General features: G+C 54.3%; 1 protein-coding gene across 1 annotated transcript in view; it reads right to left on the reverse strand.

The window, feature by feature from the left end:
- The window catches only part of ZMAT4 (zinc finger matrin-type 4), a 76178-nt gene that overhangs the window by 45834 nt on the left and 14197 nt on the right, over nt 1–16147 (reverse strand). The window contains exons 3-4 of the mRNA XM_054396618.1: nt 9824–9980; nt 3311–3538 (exon numbers count right to left, since the gene is read on the reverse strand). Of these exons, the coding sequence (XP_054252593.1) occupies nt 3311–3538; nt 9824–9980 (385 nt within the window). The remainder of the gene's footprint in view (nt 1–3310; nt 3539–9823; nt 9981–16147) is intronic.

Consider the following 16147-nt stretch of genomic DNA (forward strand, 5'->3'; position numbering starts at 1 on the left):
AGCACAGGACCAGAAGTGTTTATAAGGCAGACAAAGAAACCAGGAGCTGAGAAGGGAAAAAGAAACTCAGCTCTTTGCCTGATTTTGCAAGGAGAGCTTCTGCAGCCACCAGGTACCTGAAAATGCAAAGGTTCCTCTCATCCTGGCACTCCCAGCCCTTGTCAAAAGTCCCTCCCCAGCTCTCCTGGAGCCCCTTCAGGTACTGGAAGGTTGCTCTATGGTCTCCCTGGAGCCTTCTGCTCCCCAGGCTGAACAGCCCCAACTCTCTCAGCCTGTGCCCATAGGCTGAGCATAGATCTGAGCATCTTTGTGGTCTCCTCTGGACCCACTCCAACAGTTCCAGGTCCTTCTTGTGAAGCAGAGGGTTTCCAGGTGTCCTGGACTAGCTCTGCTAGAAAGGCTGGAAATCCATAGGAACCTGTTCAGGAAGACAGGCTGGGCCCTGCCCAGGCTGCTGAAAACCCTCAGGCTTCAACTCAGAACAGAAACAGAGCTGCTCAGGAGCCTTCTCCTGCCTTTTTTTCTTTTTGTTGTCCTCTTTCTCATTTCTGAGAAGAAAATAGGACTTTCAGAGCTGCAGGATGAGGGCTTGGCGAGAAGAATCAATGCTTTTGTATCCTATAAATATCATTGGGCCCAAAATATCTCTCTCTCCTTCTTTCTCCAAATACACATCCATATTTATCAATAAATATTTTATTACAGCCATTATCAAAACATCAAAGGCTGCTGAAATGTTGTACTTCAACTGCCACTGCTCGTTCCAGGCTCACACAATGCAGCAAGTGTTCGTCTCCTGCAGCAGTCAAAATAGAATTAATACTTAATTTGGGATGGGAGAAGCCTCTGAGATGGGAATCATAGAATGGAAGGGGTTGGAAGGGACCTCTGGAGATCATCCAGTCCAACCTCCCTCCAACATCTGGAGGAACTTCATTAATTCAAGGCTGCTGGAGCCCTGGAGCAGGCTGCCCAGAGAGGTGGTGGAGTCTCCATCTCTGGAGACATTCCAATGCCACCCGGACCTGTTCCTGTGTGCCCTTCTTTAGGTGACTCTGCCTTGGCAGGAGGGTTGCTCTCAATGATCTCCAGAGGTCCCTTCCAACCCCTTCCATTCTGTGATTCAACCACACACAGAACCACCAAATGTCAGGACCAGCCTGAGCTGATGAGCAGGCAGAGCCCTTCCAGCTCCAACTCTCCAAGGCACCAACTAAATGAATCCAACCCTTCCTAATGGATTGATTTGCCATTAATGCCATCCTCCACCACTCCTAAGCTTGGCACAGCTCAGAGTCCTAAGCACCTCCATGGTATTGTCCCAGGTTTGATTTCCCTGCACATTTTCAGCAGCGGGCAGTGACTCAGCACCATGAATCATTGATGGCATTGTGAGTCACACTGGGGAGCACAGGGAGGAGCTGGATCACCATTACAAGGTTTAGTTAGATCAAGACATGCAAAAGATGCTGCCCAGGCATGAGCATTTAAAGGGGAATTATTGCATTTAGCAAGGAACAGGATCAGACTGGGGGGGACTAAAGGTGCTTTGAAATGTTAATGCCTTGGCAGTGCTGAGCTCTTCGTGGTGCTGAGGGATGTGGTGCAGTGGCAGTGGCTCAGCAGCAGTGGTGGGAAGGAGAGCTCTGGGTGAGAGGTTGGACCTGAGGATGTCAAAGGTCTCTCCTACAGTTCTGTGGCTCTGCAAACCAACCCTGCACTGGTTCCTCAGCCTGCTGCATTGTGTGCAGGTGGGATGGGAACCAAGTCCTGAAAGAACTTCCAGCAGGAGCCTCCTACCTCTCCTCCCATCATTCCACCTCGAGATCACAAAGCTGCTTTGTTCAGAACCCAGCCTCAGCTGCCATAAATGAGCACATCCCCATCAACAGGCACAGCACGAGGGAGTTGAGCTCCCACCAGTGCCAGGTAGGACTGGGAGGGACTGGAGGTGCTGGGGAGCTCCAGCAGTGGTGGCTACCAGGCAGGCTGCAGCTGTGGCTCTGCACAAAGTGGGCTCCTGGAGGGGTTCAAGGCCCAAATCTGGGTCACCCTGAAGAGATTCCATGAGCGCCAGACCTCCCCCACACCCCACAGTGGGGCTGGGATGGATGGACAGACAGACAGGCAGGTGGATGGGTAGATAAACAGGTTGATGAATGGAAGGATAGGCAGACAGGTGGATGGATAAGCAGAGGGCTGGACAGACAGGCAGAGGACTGGACAGAAGGCTGCTCTCCTTCCAGCAGGAGCAAGGCACACTTGTGTTGAACATTCCCACAGCAAGTGCTCAGCTCCTCCTCGCTGCTGCTGACCCAGGGCCATGACAGTGTTTTACAAGCACTTAATGGAATCAGGGCAGGCAGCAGCTGCCCTGCTCTCCATCAGGGAGATGTTGGCAATGCTCTGCCTCCAGCAGCACAGCCCCAGCCACCATGGGGCCGAGCACTCTATGGTGTTCTCTGGCAGCAAGCAGGGCCAGGCCACATCTGCTCCAGGACTGGTGGCTGTGCTGATGGAAGGGACAATTCAAGGTAGAGGCAACCTCAGAACCAGCCTCTAAGAGCTGTTGCTGCTCTGCAAGCTGTCACCTTGAGGCAGGGACTGGTTTTTAACCAGTGGGAGTCTCTCAAAGCAGCATGAGCACCGTGGTCTCCTCTGCACCACTTCACTAAAGGAATAGGAGGAGTGTGGGCAGCAGGGCAAGAGAGGGGATTCTGCCCCTTGACTCTGCTCTGCTGAGACCTCACTTCCAAGCCTGCCTCCAGTTATGGCGTCCCCAGCAGAAGAAGGACACAGAGCTGCTGGGGAGAGTCCAGAGGAGGCCACAAAGATGATCCAAGGGCTGGAGCAGCTCTGCTGTGAGGCCAGGGGGAGGGAGCTGGGGGTGTTCAGCCTGGAGAAGAGAAGACTCCAGGGGGACCTTAGAGCTGCCTGCCAATAGCTGAAGGGATCCTACAGGAGGGACTTTTCCTGAGGGTGTCTAGAGACAGAGCAAGGGGGAATGGTTTGAAGCTGAGGGAGAGCAGGGTTAGATTGGAGCTGAGGAAGAAGTTCTTCAATACAAGGGTGGTGAGACTCTGGAACAGGCTGCCCAGGGAGGCTGTGGATACCTCCTCCCTGGGGGTGTTCAAGGCCAAGCTGGATGAGGTTTTCAGCAACCTGGGCTGGTAGGAGGTGGGTGTCCCTGCCCACGGAAGGAGGTTGGAGCAGATGACCTCTGAGGTCCCTCCCAGCCTGAGCCCTTCTGTGATGTGGTTGCCAGACCCCATGGGGAGCAGGTCCCTGCTCTCTGTGCCAGGGCTCTCACCTCGCAGCTCTCCCAGGTCCAGGGTCTTCCCCAGCTGCTCCAGGAGGTCAGCCCTGGCCGCGTTCTTCTTGTGCTTCTTGCCATCATAGTGCTGCTGAGCCATCAGGGGGTTGTTGAACCAGGCAGCACACAGCTGGCAGTAGCGGTCAGAGTCCCTCCGCTGCTGCACAGAGGGCACCGCCGGGGCACCCTCCGGGGGAGGCTGCTTTAGGGAGCTCAGGGTGCTGTCTGTAGAAGCAAAAGGGCAGACATCAGCACAGGGCCATCCCCCACGCTACAGGAAAGGCTTTGTGATGCTGGAGCAGGTCCAGAGAAGAGCAGAGAAGCTGGGGAAGGGTCTGGGGAGCAGGGCTGGGGAGGAGCAGCTGAGGGAGCTGGGAGTGGTCAGTGTGGAGAAGAGAAGGCTGAGGGGAGACCTCATGGCTCTCTACAGCTCTCTGAAAGGAGGTTACAGTGAGGTGGGGGTTGGGCTCTTCTCCCTAATGACAAGTGATAGGACAAGAGGAAATGGCCTGGAGTTATGCCAGGGGAGGGTTAGGTTGGAGATCAGGAAAAATGTCTTTGCTGCAAGGGTGGTCAGGGACTGGCACAGGCTGCCCAGGGAGGTGGTGGAGTCCCCATCCCTGGAGGCGTTCAAGGAACTTGTGGCCACGGTGTTCTTGGGTTGAACGTTGGACTCAATGATCTGAAAGGTCTCTTCCAGCTGAAGTGATTCTGTAATTCTCCAGGCTGGTGCTGCTGCCTGAGTAACAGCAGAGCCTGAGGCAGATCCCACATTAGACACAGGGAACAATTAGCAGCAGTTACAGAGTCCCACTGGATATCTGGGATGGTACTGCTCAGAAATCTGCTATTGCTCATAAAAGGAAGAAGCAAGAAAGGAGAACCCAGGACTGCTCTCAGCCCTCACTAGCTCTCACTGCAGCTACTCATCACTGTTGTGACTAAAGCTGCTAAACTTATCCTGCTTAAATTGCTACTTCCAGGAAAAAATTGCCAGGGGAGAATAAACAAAACAGGCAAAGCCGTCTCCTGCTCAAGATAGAGACAGATTCATCATTATCTCAGGGATCTTATTTTTCAATTTATTTGGTCTCTGGAAGAAGAGGGAAAGCTGTCACAGATCAGTCAACACCCAACAGCCAGTGCCCTGCTTCAGGTGTCTGCACATTGTGAGCATAGCCTGGAGAAGAGGAGGCTGAGAGGGGATCTCAGCAATGCTCACAAATATCTAAGGGGTGGCTGTCAGGAGGATGGGACCAGGCTCTTCTCAGAGGTCCCCAGAGACTGGACATGAGCACAAACTTGAACATCTTAGTTCCACCTAAACATGAGCAGGAACTTTAGTATGAGGGTGGCAGAGCCCTGGAGCAGGCTGCCCAGAGAGGTGGTGGAGCCTCCATCTCTGGAGAATTTTCCAGCCCCACCTGGATGCATCCTGTGTGCCCTGCCCTGGGTGACCCTGCTCTGGCAGGGGGGTTGGACTTGGCCTCCAGAGCTCCCTTCCAACCCCTACCATTCTGTGATTCTGTGACTTGACAGGTGCCAGGAGCCCATGACCCTAATTTAATCTTTCCCTTCAGATTCACCAAGAGGCCACCTGGGGACACAAACTTGATCCCCAAATGAATTCAAGGGAAGGAATGGATATTTGAGTCTTTACAGCACAGAGCTGCTCCTCATGTGCCACAGCTCTCCTGCTTTGCACAGCCAAGGGCCAACCCCAGGGAGAAAGAGTTTGAAGTAAACTGAACTTCAGCTAACACTGGGATACAAAAACCACACCATGACTGCAGCTTAATTATCACACCTCATGCAAAAATTCCCTTTCATCTGCTTTTCCTTTTCTTTTCCAGATGCAGTGCCTGCGTCTCTAAATAATTAACCAACTGCTCCCTCCATGGTGCAAGAATAGGCAGGTTTGAAGGGGGTGAAGAGGAGCTTGGTGGCTCTCTGATCAGGAGGCTCCATGCTGCTCTGGATGAGCCCTGTGGGGAGCAAGGGCTGGCAAGTGACAAACCCACCCCAGTCTGGCACCAGGAATGGCAGCAGCAAGCCAAACATGGACCTGAAGAGGAGATTTAGGGTGGACATCAGGAGGAGGTTCTGCACAATGAGAGAGGTGAAATCCTGGAAGAGGTTGCCCAGAGATGTGGTGGAGACTCCATCCCTGGAGTCATTCAAGGTCAAACCTGATGTGGCTCTGAGCAACCTGCTCTAGCTGGGGGTGTCCCTGCCGGCTGCAGGGGGGGTGGACAAGATGACCTTCAGGAGTCCCTTCCAACCTGGTGCATTCTGTGGTATGTTTAGAGGTTGACTTCTGCCTGAAGCCCCCTGGGACTGGTCCCACAGCTCAAGGAAGTTAATATCGTTATAAATCTTCTGACCTGCTGAGCAAGGGCTGTCCATTAAATGCCTTCAAGGAAACCTCACAGACAACTTTACTCACAACCTTACCCATTCCCAGGGGTTTATAAGCTTCCATTGTTTGTGATGTCAACTGCCAAGGAATCAGAGTTTCATGGCCAGGAAGGTTGGGTGAGGCACCATCACCTCCTCACCAGCCTGGCTCTGGAGAAGTTTCCTCTCTCCTGCTGCTTCCACCAGCACTCAACAGCAGGAGCAGCAGCAGCTCCTTGGGGGATTGGTTAATGAAGTGATTACACAACTGGCTCCCCTGGCAGATATTTCTTCTCCTCCTTCTGCTGTCTCACGAGCTGCCCGCCCTCTCCTTTCCACCCCACCAGAGGATTCCACTGCCTGATTTCTGCCTGCCCCCTGCCTAACCAGCCTGCCTAGAAACCAAGCACAGCACCAACCTCTGGAACGCAAAGGGAATGAAAAAAAACCAAACAACCCCAAAAAAACCCTTTCTGCCTTGCTTTGGGCTCCTGTTGCTCCTTACAGCATGCCAGGGACACAACTGGGCACATCCCAGCTCTGCCAGAGCTGGTGTGCAGCAGGCAGCTGGATACTGCTCCTAAAAACATCTTTCCTAACATCAATGGTTCCAGCAGGAGAGACACAACAGCCCCCCCAAGGTGCCCACAGTGATCAACATGAAAGTCAGGAGACAGCAGTAAGAGGAGGCAGGTGCTTGACTCAGTAATGCTCACATGGCTTTGGAACCACCACCAGCACTCCCTGAGGCTGTGCCAAGGGCTGCCCTGTGCAGGACTGCACCCAGACTGGGATATTTTAGAGACCCAAACCCTGGTCTGCTGTGGGCACCCAGACCCACGACACCACAGGGACCCAGCCCCAGGATGGGGCTGGGCAGTGCCAGGGCACAGGGAAGGCATCAGGGCTGGGCTGGGCTGCAGAGGGCAGGCACCAGGGCTGGACTGGGCTGGGCTGCAGAGGGCAGGCACCGGGGCTGGGCTGGGCTGGGCTGCAGAGGGCAGGCACCGGGGCTGAGCTGGGCTGTAGAGGGTAGGCACCAGGGCTGAGCTGAGCTGAGCTGGGCTGGGCTGGGCTGGGCTGGGCTGCAGAGGGCAGGCACCGGGGCTGGGCTGGGCTGTAGAGGGTAGGCACCAGGGCTGAGCTGAGCTGGGCTGGGCTGGGCTGGGCTGGGCTGGGCTGCAGAGGGCAGGCACCGGGGCTGGGCTGGGCTGGGCTGCAGAGGGTAGGCACCAGGGCTGGGTTGGGCTGGGCTGCAGAGGGCAGGCACCAGGGCTGAGCTGGGCTGCAGAGGGCAGGCACCGGGGCTGGGCTGGGCTGGGCTGCAGAGGGTAGGCACCAGGGCTGAGCTGGGCTGGGCTGGGCTGGGCTGCAGAGGGCAGGCACCGGGGCTGGACTGGGCTGGGCTGCAGAGGGCAGGCACCTGGGCTGGGCTGGGCTGTAGAGGGTAGGCACCAGGGCTGAGCTGGGCTGTAGAGGGTAGGCACCGGGGCTGGGTTGGGCTGGGCTGCAGAGGGCAGGCACCGGGGCTGGGTTGGGCTGGGCTGCAGAGGGTAGGCACCAGGGCTGAGCTGGGCTGTAGAGGGTAGGCACCAGGGCTGAGCTGGGCTGGGCTGGGCTGGGCTGGGCTGGGCTGCAGAGGGCAGGCACCGGGGCTGGGCTGGGCTGGGCTGGGCTGTAGAGGGCAGGCACCAGGGCTGAGCTGAGCTGGGCTGCAGAGGGCAGGCACCGGGGCTGGGCTGGGCTGGGCTGGGCTGCAGAGGGTAGGCACCAGGGCTGAGCTGGGCTGGGCTGGGCTGGGCTGCAGAGGGCAGGCACCGGGGCGGGGCTGGGCTGGGCTGGGCTGCAGAGGGCAGGCACCGGGGCGGGGCTGGGCTGGGCTGCAGAGGGCAGGCACCGGGGCGGGGCTGGCCTGGGCTGGGCTGCAGAGCCATTTGGGCATCTGGAGCTCTGTGAGCAAGTTGCTGCCACTGCAGCCCAGCAGCTCTGTGACGGATCTGAGTTGCTGCCCTGCAGGCCCCAGGCTAGGAAGTGAAATCAGATCCTCTGCTCAGCTTTCTCCTTGTTTTTATGTTAGCTGCTGCCTGAGGGCAACCAGGGAGGCTGAAGTTCCGAGAGCTGGTGGTGTCCACAGGGCTTACATCTCCCACTGACTAAAGAAGCACGACTGAAGCATCCTCTGCTGCCCAGCCAGAGCAGTAGCCCCACGGCTCAGTGGCCCTCTGACATTGGTGGCCTTGTGCTCACCCAACAGCAGTGCAGGAATGGTTTGGGTTGGAAAGGACCTTAAAGGACATCCAGTTCCAACCCTCCAGCCACAGGCAAGGGACACCTACTAGACCAGGTTGCCCAAGGCCCCATCCAGCCTGGCTTTGAACCTGCAAGGGCTGGAACCTCCAGAAGTGTTCCAGTGCCTCACCACCCTCCTGGGGAGGGACTTCTTCCTCATGTCTCCTCTAAATGCAGCTTCTTCCCCTTGGAAGCCATCAGCCCTGCCCCTGTCCCTGCATGCTTTTGTAAACAGTCCCTCCCCAGCTCTCCTGTAGAACCCTTCAGACACTGGAGGACTGCTTTAAGACCTCTCTGCAGCCTTTCCTCCAGGCTGAACAATTCCATCTCCCAGCCTGTGCCCACAGGGATGGTGCTCCAGCCCTACAATCATCTTCATGCCCTCTGAACCTCTGCAAAAATCCTGGACCTTCCAAACCCTCCTGACAAGGAACAGATGAAAGTTTGACTTCCCCACCACTCATCCTTTTGATACCTGCTACCTAATTACTACACAACAGGGGGGGTGTGTGTAAAAAAAATCTCTTCATCCCCTGAGCAGCAACAGGAAAATTAATAACAAACACTCACAAAACATCAAATGTTCAAAAATGTTTTTCCCATGGAAAACACAAACAGGAAATCTGCTGGGGTCTGACTATTTCAAGTCCTCCAGCATGCTAAATAGCTCCTGAGAGTCTGCCTTACAGTCCCTGCTGCTGTGGGAGGGAAGTGAGAAAGCTTCACTTTGCTGCAAGAAGCAAAATACAAAGTTAGAAACACTTTAGCACTCTGGCAATGAACTAATCTTTGACTTCTTTCTTGCATGCAAAGCTTTTTATTCATAGCTGGATTTAAAGGGCACCCAACTTTTTGTCACTGCCACTCACCAGGAACTGAGCCGGAGAAGCAGAAAGGAACTGAGCCACAAGTCAGCTGTGATCATCCAGAAGGATCAGCAGAGGGCTGGAGAACCTCCCCTGTGGGGACAGGCTGGGAGAGGTGTGGAGAAGAGAAGGCTCCAGGGAGACCTCAGAGCAGCCTTCCAGTACCTGAAGAGGCTCCATGAGAGCTGGGGAGGGACTTTTGACAAGGGCTGGGAGTGACAGAATGAGGGACAATGGCTTTGAGCTGGGAGAGAGGAGACTGAGAGTAGAGATGAGGAAGAAATCCTTGAGAGTGAGGGTGGGGAGAGACTGGAACAGGTTGCCCAGGGAGGCTGTGGCTGCCTCCTCCCTGGAGGTATTCAAGGCCAGGCGGGATGTGACCCTGAGTAACCTGGGTTGGCGGAGGTGTTCCTGCCCATGGGAACATTAGAGTGCCTTCCAGTCCAAACCATTCCATGATTCTATGGGATGGTAGTTTTAAACTATGCCTTTAAAATTTGTCACAGATCTTGAGCAGAAAGTAGGAAAAATGTCAATAAATCACTGCTGGGTGTAAAAAGGAAATTAATAATTATTCTAAACAATTCCATTGGGGGGCTGTGAGCCACCACACATGGCATCAGCTGAGCTGCTGAACAACTTCTGATGGTTTCAGTGAGGTTTGGCCCCTTGTGCCCAGAGCAGAGGTTGTCTTTCTCCCAGCACAACACTTCAGAAGCATGGAGGCAGAGATGGAGCTCTGCTCCCAGGGCCAGCCCTGGCTGTCAAGTGCTAATCTCCGTGAGCAGAGCAGACAACAACCAGCACCAGCAGTTTTAAAGGTGGTTGTGACAGCAGCACAAATGAACGCTGCTTCTCCTGGCCTCCAGCTGTCCTTTTCTGGGTGCCCTGGGCACGGTGAGCCCCCTCCCACCCTGTGCCAGACCCTCTGGCTCCAGCTCCCTGCCCCTGCACCTACCTGTGGCCTTTAGTGCTGGCTGTTCACCTAGCAACAGTTTTAACCTTTTGGCATGGATTTTCCCCTGGTAATGCGATTCAGCCACCACTGCTGAGGTAAAGGACATGTTACATAGTGTGCAGCATTTGTTCTTATCCACTGAGTCACCATCACTGCCCTGGGTGGAGACAAAAACAAAAACACAGACAAAAAGAGGTGCATGAGCCCACCCAGCAGTCCTGGAGAAAGGAGAGAGGCAGCCAGGTTGCGAGGCCAAGGTTGGGGATCCCAAAGGATTTTCCCCTTCCTTGTCTCCCCCAGACTCACTCCTGCCTGGCCCCAGCCCTGCTCAGCCCAGGGATGCTCCCAAGCCCTCAGTTCCTCCGTGCTGATCACACACTGGGAGCTCACCCTGCTGCTTTGTGCTCCCCATGGCCACAGGTCTCACCCACCACATTCACCAAGCCCTCCCTTCAGCCGAGGCAGCCATACAAACCTGGGGCTGTCCCTGTCATCAGGCACTGGCCCTTCCTCCTGCCACACCTCTCTGAGAGACCCCAAAGCAGCCTGGGGGGAGAGGATGTGGTCGGCCCTCGGTGCAGGTGGGAGAACCAAATGAGCAGCAGAACTCCTGCAGGTCCCCCCAACAGAATCACCCTCCTGCCCCCCTGACTTGTTCTTGAGCCCTGGGGGGAGATCCCCTCTTATGCCTCCCCTATTATCCACTGGGGAGGAGCTCCTACAGGTCCCCACTTCTGGCCCTCACCAGGGAGCCAGGTTCCTACCCCTCAGCACTAATCAGGTGCTAACGAGAGGAACCTGGAGACAAAAGCAGTTTCGTGGCACTCACTAAAGGAAGGGAAAGTGCTTGCTGCAGGGTTTGAAAAGGGAAAGAAAAAAGGTTCTGCTCCTTTCTTAGAGATGGATGTTGAGATCCTGAGTGCTGCCAGATGAAAAAAGGCAACCATCAAAGTCCAAGACACTTTGCAAACCTTTGGTAAAAGCTCCACATCCCAGAGCCTGAAGCTGCCTGAAGCCAGCTCAGAGCCCTGGTCCACAGCCCTGATAGAGGACCTGTGCAATGCAACCCCTTGGAGCAAAGGGGACACTCCAAGAGAGCTCCTAGGGGTCAGCTAGGAGGAGAGTGGAAGTTGAAGATGTTCTGAGCATCACCATTCAGTATCTGAGCACTCTCACGGCTGCAGCAATACCAGCAGGGGCCACCCTGCACAGTTGCTACTGGCTGCATCCTGATTTTCCCAAGTAAAGCCTGACTTAATGAGAGCATTGTCTGCACCCTTCATTATGGCTATTCTGGGAAGAACAAAAGGCAGCTGTGCCTCTGCCCAGCTGCGGGGATGAGCTTGGATCTTCTCAGAGAATGGAAGGGACCTCTGGAGATCATTGAGACCAAACCCCCCTGCCAGGGCATGGTCACCTAGAGAAGGTCACACAGGAACACATCCAGGAATGTCTCCAGAGATGGAGACTCCACCACCTCTCTGTGCAGCCTGCTCCAGGGCTCTGTCACCTCCTAAGCAAACCCCATGAGGAGTGGTTGGAGCTCCAGGCTGCCTGTCCCTCCCATGGCAGAAGGCACCTCACTGCCCATGCCACCACCCATGCTGGACCCTGCAGCACTGCCTCATGTCACACCCCTTACCTGGGGAGGGCACCAAGCATCCTTCTACCCCCCAATACCTCCGTGCACCCAGGCTGGGGGCATCTCTGCTTCCCAGGCACAGATGGAATGGATCTGCCAGGATTTGTCCCCACTCCAAGGGGGTTTGGCACTGGGGTAGCAGAAGGCTGAGTGGAGGCTCAGAGGTGCCTCTGCCCAGCCTGGAGGAGCTGAGCAGGCAGCAGGGGGGGAAGGCTGTGAGAAGAGCTCACACACAGCCCCTGGGCTGAGCGTCTGTCAGCAAAACACAACTGCTGCTGCCAGCAAGTGTTTACCAACAGCTTCCACAGATCCAGGGGTAAGTGTACAAACACACAGCCAGCAGAGGAAAAAGCAGGTTTGCATCATTAGTCACAGATTAATTGTTCAACCCAGCCCACAAAGGAGGTGGGAATCTCTTTCAGGGCTGCAGAGAAGTTGCCTCCCTTTTCCAAAGCACCATTCCTAAATGATCCCTGTTGGAAACACTTCTCTGTGCAGGGAAAGCCCTTTCCAGAGCCCAGGAATGGCCTGCTGCATGCAGGTGGTCAGCATCCCAGTCTGTCCCCTCACCCACTAACTGGTTAGGGCTGGTCCCAGTGCCACAGCAAAAATCCCCCCCCGGGACAAACTGGAGATGGTCAGGTTTCATTCCAGCAAATATTCCAGAGCCAGAACAGAGCACAGCCTGCTTCAGGAGCTGCAATCTTCATTTCACAGCAAGCTGTAATCGCAGTCTGCAGCTCACCCCCAGGCAAAGCTTCAGGCACTTGTGGGGCACAGGACTGGCATGGTGCTGGGTGCACACAAAGCTTGTGACACTGCTGGGAATGGTGGCACTGCTGAGGGGACAGCAGGGGACAAGGAAGAGTCAAACAGCATCCAGAAGCCAGTAGCCTTGTGCAAATGTCATGCTCAGATGATTCAGATACACAGCAAAGGTTCACAGAACCCCAGCATGGTAGGGGCTGGAAGGGACCTCCAGAGATCATCCACTGCAAGCTCCCTGCTCCAGCAGGGCACCCACAGCAGCCTGCCCAGGGTCACAGTGCCCAGGTGGGGTTGGAATCTCTCCAGACAAGGAAACTCCACAACCTCTCTGGGCAGCCTGCCACATTCCCTAAGGAAGCAGCACACCCTGACCTTCCCAGCAGTGCCAGCTCCTCCAGCAGTGCCCAGCAGCGGCTGCCAGTCCCCAGGCAGAGGCAGAGCAGCAGCAGGGAACCCAGAGGGGGCCGAGCTGGTGGTTGTTGTTAACTCTAAATCAACTTCAACCTAGGGGAGAAATCTGGAGAGGTGATAAGTACTGTTCTGAGCGTAATTTGCACTTCTTTTAAATAGGTTTCTCTCAAGATATTTTATGTCTTCAAAGGGAAATCACTTGAAAGTTAAGAGGAGAGTGAAAAATTCCCAGACTCTATTGATCATCAGCAGTGGTAACACATAAAGAGCCTCCAACAGAGCTCCTTTGAAAAGCTGATACACTTCAGTGTTTACACACCAGGGTCTCTTCCTTTGCCTGCTCTGCTCCTCAGTGACATTTTTCCCCTTCAACCTACTTTCACAGATAGGCTGCAGTTAAAGAAAAAAAAAAAAAAAAAAAAAAATTAAACCTCCTTGGATGCCTCATTTGGAGCCCAAGGTCCCATTCACACCCATCCAGGGTTTGATCTGCACAGAGTCACAGAATGGTTAGGGTTGGAAGGGACCTTCAAGATCATCCAGTTCCAACCCCCTGCCATGGGCAGGGACACCTCCACCAGCCCAGGTTGCTCAGGGCCTCATCCAGCCTGGCCTTGAACACCTCCAGGGAGGGAGCAGCCACAACTGCCCTGATCCTTATCTGGTCCTTATCCTCCCTGAACCTTATCTGAGTTACACCAAGCCTCAGGATGAGCTCCTGGAAGCCTGGGTGGGGATTTGGCCACCTGCAGCAGAGGGCTATCCCCAACTTCTTAGTCAGACTGAGTCCCAACCTCTGCACAGAACACAAGAGAGCCTTCACCCCGTGAGGCCAGCTGGTTTTCAAGCACTGGATGCTGCTCTTTGCTAGCAGAGGGCAGGACCTGGTTGTGCTGCAGTGTTTGCAAGCTTTTACCCAAGGTCTGCAGCAGCAGAATCTGCCTCCATTCCCCTCCCTCCTCCACCACCACCCTCCCTGCCCCAGCTGCAGCCCTGAAGGGTAATTATACCTTCTCATTTGTCACTGGCTGTTCTACCTGTAACCTGAGGGGCTGGGGGAACCTGACCTGCTGTCTTTTGCCACCTGATGAATGACACCCTGCTGACAGGAGTGTGCAGCCAGCTGGTAAAGTAACAGAGGAGTCCATCAGCTGGGCACAGGGCTCAGCCAACCTGCAGCCTGCGTCTCCAGGGATGCTCTGCACCCATGTGGGCACACATCCATCCCCAGCGATGCTCTGCACCCATGTGTGCTCACATCCATCTTCAGGAATGCTCTGCACCCATGTGTGCACACATCCTGCAGCTGTCCATCTCTCCTTTCTGCCTCCCTTGCTGCTGCACCCAGCTCAGCCTCAAGCAGCAGGCATTCACATCTCCATTTAGTTTCCATAAACCCCCCACAAGCAACTCTCTAACCCCATGCTGCAGGAAGCCAGCCACTGTGCAAGGAATATTTCTGCCATTTGCTCCTGCAAACATCTCCAGGGGATCCTCTTTCTTTAACCTTTGCAGGGATGCAGGGGGAATGGCCTCACACAAACCAAAATCCCCAGGGGCTGGCAGATAAAGGCTCCACTTCCCAGCCCCGACACCTCTCATCTTCCCCCCAGCCTCATTTGTAGGGCTCCTTTTTGTAACAGAAACTTCAAAGCAAGCCTGGTACATCCAACAGAATTAACTTCAGTTATTCAGATGCCTGTTAACAAGCTGCTAAAAGCCATAATCCTCAGACAGGACCAGGCAGCCTCAGTCCTTTGCTGGATGTTCCTTAAGAAATCCTCAGGAAAAGTAAGGATTTTTTTTATCCTGCAGATACAAATCTGCTGCCTTCACTTCCTGGGTTCTACTGAGGAGAAAAGATTATGCAAACCCCTGAAATACAGCAATATAAACCACAGCCCCCTCAGCACTGTGAAGCACCTTTGAAATCTGAGTTAATTCCCTGTGCCTGGAGGGAGGTGTGGCTGCTGAGGAGCTATTTTCTGTAACACTCTGGGGGAAATTTCGTCCACTTCCATTCTGGAACTCTGCTTGCCTGTGGTACCAGCAAGCAGCCCAGGACCAGTGTGAAGCCGTCTGAGTCTGGAACACTTGTGGAGTCTCAGAGCATCTCAGAAGAAAAGCCTCTGGGCAGCCTGATCTAGTAGGGGATGCCCCTGCTGACTGCAGAGGGGGTTGGACTGGATGACCTTTGGAGGTCCCTTCCAACCCAGAGCATTCTATGATTCTGTGGTTCTATGACTCTATGATTCTGTGGTTCTATGACTCTATGATTCTATGAGCTAAGACTCTAGGATTCTATGAGCTAAGATTCTAGGATTATATGATCTAGGATTCTGTGATCTATGACAAGCCAGGGGAATGCTTGGCAAGGTCAGCACCTGGCCCACAGTCCCTGCATGGACAGGGACACAGCCATGGGCAGCTCAGTGAGGCTGGGGGTGACTCCTCAGCTGGAGCCCCCAGCTTCTTCCCCTCAGTGTGCCCCAGGGCAGAGCACATTACAACAGCAGCAGCTGCTGGCCAGCCCCAGCCTTCTGTCTGAGGATAGGGCTCTGGGGAGACCTCAGAGCAACCTTCCAGGGGCTATAGGTTTGTAACATCTCAGATCTGTGCCACTGCTGGATGCCCACACCGGGCAATGCAGCCACACTCCAGGTGCCAGTGATGCTATCAGGCAGCACCAGAGATGCCCTGAATATTTCTGTTCTCTTTAACTTGGATAACATCTGATCAGCAACAAGGCCTATTTTGGGCTGCAAATGCTGGCAGATTTCCCCTGCTGTATTTTTATAACACAAACCATTTTAGAATTTAGGTCTTGCATGGCCAATCGTTCACCTGCTGCATGAGGACTCATTCATTCACCCCCCACCAAGGGCTGCCCTTGGCACAATCCAGCACAGAATTAGCTCTCACTGCTGCCTTTCACAAAGGGAATGGGAAGGAGGTCAGCTCTGACTTATCTGAGGGCTTCTTGGTCCTCTGTCCATCACATCCCTGTGCCAGGGAGCACCTGGGGCTAGATGGTTTCTTGTTGTGTGTAATGAAGCTCATCAGAGGACCACATTCCAAGCCTATGCCTGCATGTCCACTGCACATCTTCCACTCTGCAGTTAACAACTCCATAAAAAATAGTCTGAGATTCTGTTGTTAAGGGGTAGATTGCATCTGCAATCACCCTGCATGCAATGTTAAAGTTCCACTACCATTTTAATTACTGTCTGAAGGAACTTCCAGATCCTCTTTTGGCAAAACTTGCATTGCTTCTCCCTTTAATTAGGAGGATCTCTCACTAAATATTGATAGCATTAAGCCGTGGTCACACTCCTGTAGATCTGAAATGGTTTGGCTGCTATCTGCTGGGAACCTCATCAGCAGCTCTCACACCAGCCCTGGAATATGGGAAAGAGCTAAATGAATAATTCACTGTGAATCAGTCCTTTATAAATTTAGTCTCCTTTTATTGCCTGACAAATGGTTGTGAGCTGGGCCAATTT

Source organism: Indicator indicator, chromosome 38, assembly GCF_027791375.1.
Source record: "Indicator indicator isolate 239-I01 chromosome 38, UM_Iind_1.1, whole genome shotgun sequence".
Lineage (NCBI taxonomy): Eukaryota > Metazoa > Chordata > Aves > Piciformes > Indicatoridae > Indicator > Indicator indicator.